Source organism: Prunus avium, chromosome 3 (assembly GCF_965620075.1).
Source record: "Prunus avium chromosome 3, drPruAviu1.hap1.1, whole genome shotgun sequence".
NCBI lineage: Eukaryota > Viridiplantae > Streptophyta > Magnoliopsida > Rosales > Rosaceae > Prunus > Prunus avium.
In genome coordinates this window covers 33,319,682-33,321,209 of record NC_142286.1, presented here as the reverse complement: position 1 = coordinate 33,321,209, position 1,528 = coordinate 33,319,682, and the positions used below count along the sequence as shown (strand labels likewise).

The following is a 1,528-nucleotide window of genomic DNA, read 5'->3' as shown; positions in this document are numbered from 1 at the left end:
AGATGATCGAGTAAGGCAATGAGTTAGAATTAGGCTAAGTTAAAACTTTGATTTCTTTTCTTGTTTATTTGATAACCAAACTTCGATTTCTTTTTTTCATTGTAAGTATAATATGATGAAAATGGATACAGAAGCAATGAGAACTAAGTAATGATATATATACTTTTAAATTTAATCAATTGGAAGGCAATTCTTCAACCCCCCAACTAGACTGTGCCGGTGTGAGGTTATCTTATAGACATACAGATATACATGCACTTCCCTTCCCTTTATCTCTCTCTCAATCTCTCCCTATAAATAGAGGCATGGTTCCTCCTTTCCAAAGCATTCTAGTCTCTCTCTCTTTGAATAATTGAAGTAAAATGGGTTCCAAGGCTTTCATTTACTGTGGTCTTTTACTTGCCATTGTCCTTCTCATCTCCTCCGAAGTGGCCGCAAATGGTGAGCTTAATTTGCTTCGCTTTTCCTTAACAATAAAGCAAAGTAGTTTACTTACTACAAATATTTGAGGCATTTAATCACCATGATCTTTTGTTAAATGCACGTTATATTACATGACCTGCAGCTGCGGAGGAAGCTACAAATCCCAATGTAGGTGATGCTAAATATGGTGGAGGGTACCAGGGAGATCCGGGTCGTGGGGGATACGGTGGCAACCCGGGTCATGGAGGTTACGGTGGTAACCCGGGACGCGGTGGATATGGAGGAGGAGGAGGAGGAGGGCGTTGCTACTATGGTTGCTGCAGGCGCAGTTACAATGGAAGAGAGTGCGTAAGGTGCTGCAACCATGCTAATGAGGCCGTTGATGCACAACCTCAAAACTAAGTTAACTAACTGATTAAGGCCACTTGTCTGCATATGTGCATGCAGTGTGTGTTTAATTAGTTGGATAATTATATGTATTAGTAGATCTGAAGATGCATGCCCTCAATGCTTGAAGTACTTGATTCCTCGCAGTATTTATATGAATAAAACTTCAGAAGCGAGGCATGCAAAAAATTAAATTAAATTAATTATCATGAGTGCTTAGCTGATGATATGCTCTTTAATTTTGGTGGTCATATTCACGTACTTGTGTAATGCATGTCATCATGATTTAAGAAATCAATGACATATTAACGTTTATAATTATATGCAATTTGTTCAACTTTTTTTTTTCTTCCAAATTTTGCTCTTATGTATGAGATGTCAGATATCTCTGAACTCACACATCGCAATCAAATTCACTGACAAAATGTAAAAATATATATATATAGTTTCCAGTGAGGGATTCCTCAAATAAGTTAGAACATCCTTGTAGCCCACTCCGTATTGTATTTTACTAATTCAAACTGTTTATTTTGTAGATATTCATTCAAAGATCATCTCTATAAAAAATCACTTGAATCCGATATCATTTGATCACTTGAACATGAAATATCTAGTTTGCAAGTCAATGTCTTTTTCTAGAACCGACAGAAGAAGAGTGTTTTGGGCATATTCAACTCTGGGGTTGAGATATATTCTGCAATTTTGTTCTTGCTTTGGT

At 36.8% G+C, this 1,528-nt stretch overlaps 1 protein-coding gene across 1 annotated transcript; it reads left to right on the top strand.

The window, feature by feature from the left end:
- The first annotated feature begins 237 nt into the window (after nt 1–237).
- Nucleotides 238–1,098, top strand: LOC110770232 (glycine-rich protein-like). Its single transcript, XM_021974324.2, has 2 exons — nt 238–441; nt 566–1,098. The coding sequence occupies exons 1-2, from the start codon at nt 363–365 to the stop codon at nt 823–825; spliced, it is 339 nt and encodes a 112-aa protein (XP_021830016.1). The 5' UTR covers nt 238–362; the 3' UTR covers nt 826–1,098.
- The last annotated feature ends 430 nt before the right edge of the window (nt 1,099–1,528 follow it).

Excerpts from the sequence above, each read along its gene's own strand:
- LOC110770232 (XM_021974324.2), top strand. The coding sequence starts at position 363 with ATGGGTTCCAAGGCTTTCATTTACTGTGGTCTTTTACTTGCCATTGTC. Across the intron at positions 442-565 it reads CTCCGAAGTGGCCGCAAATG|CTGCGGAGGAAGCTACAAAT; the intron begins GTGAGCTTAATT and ends CATGACCTGCAG.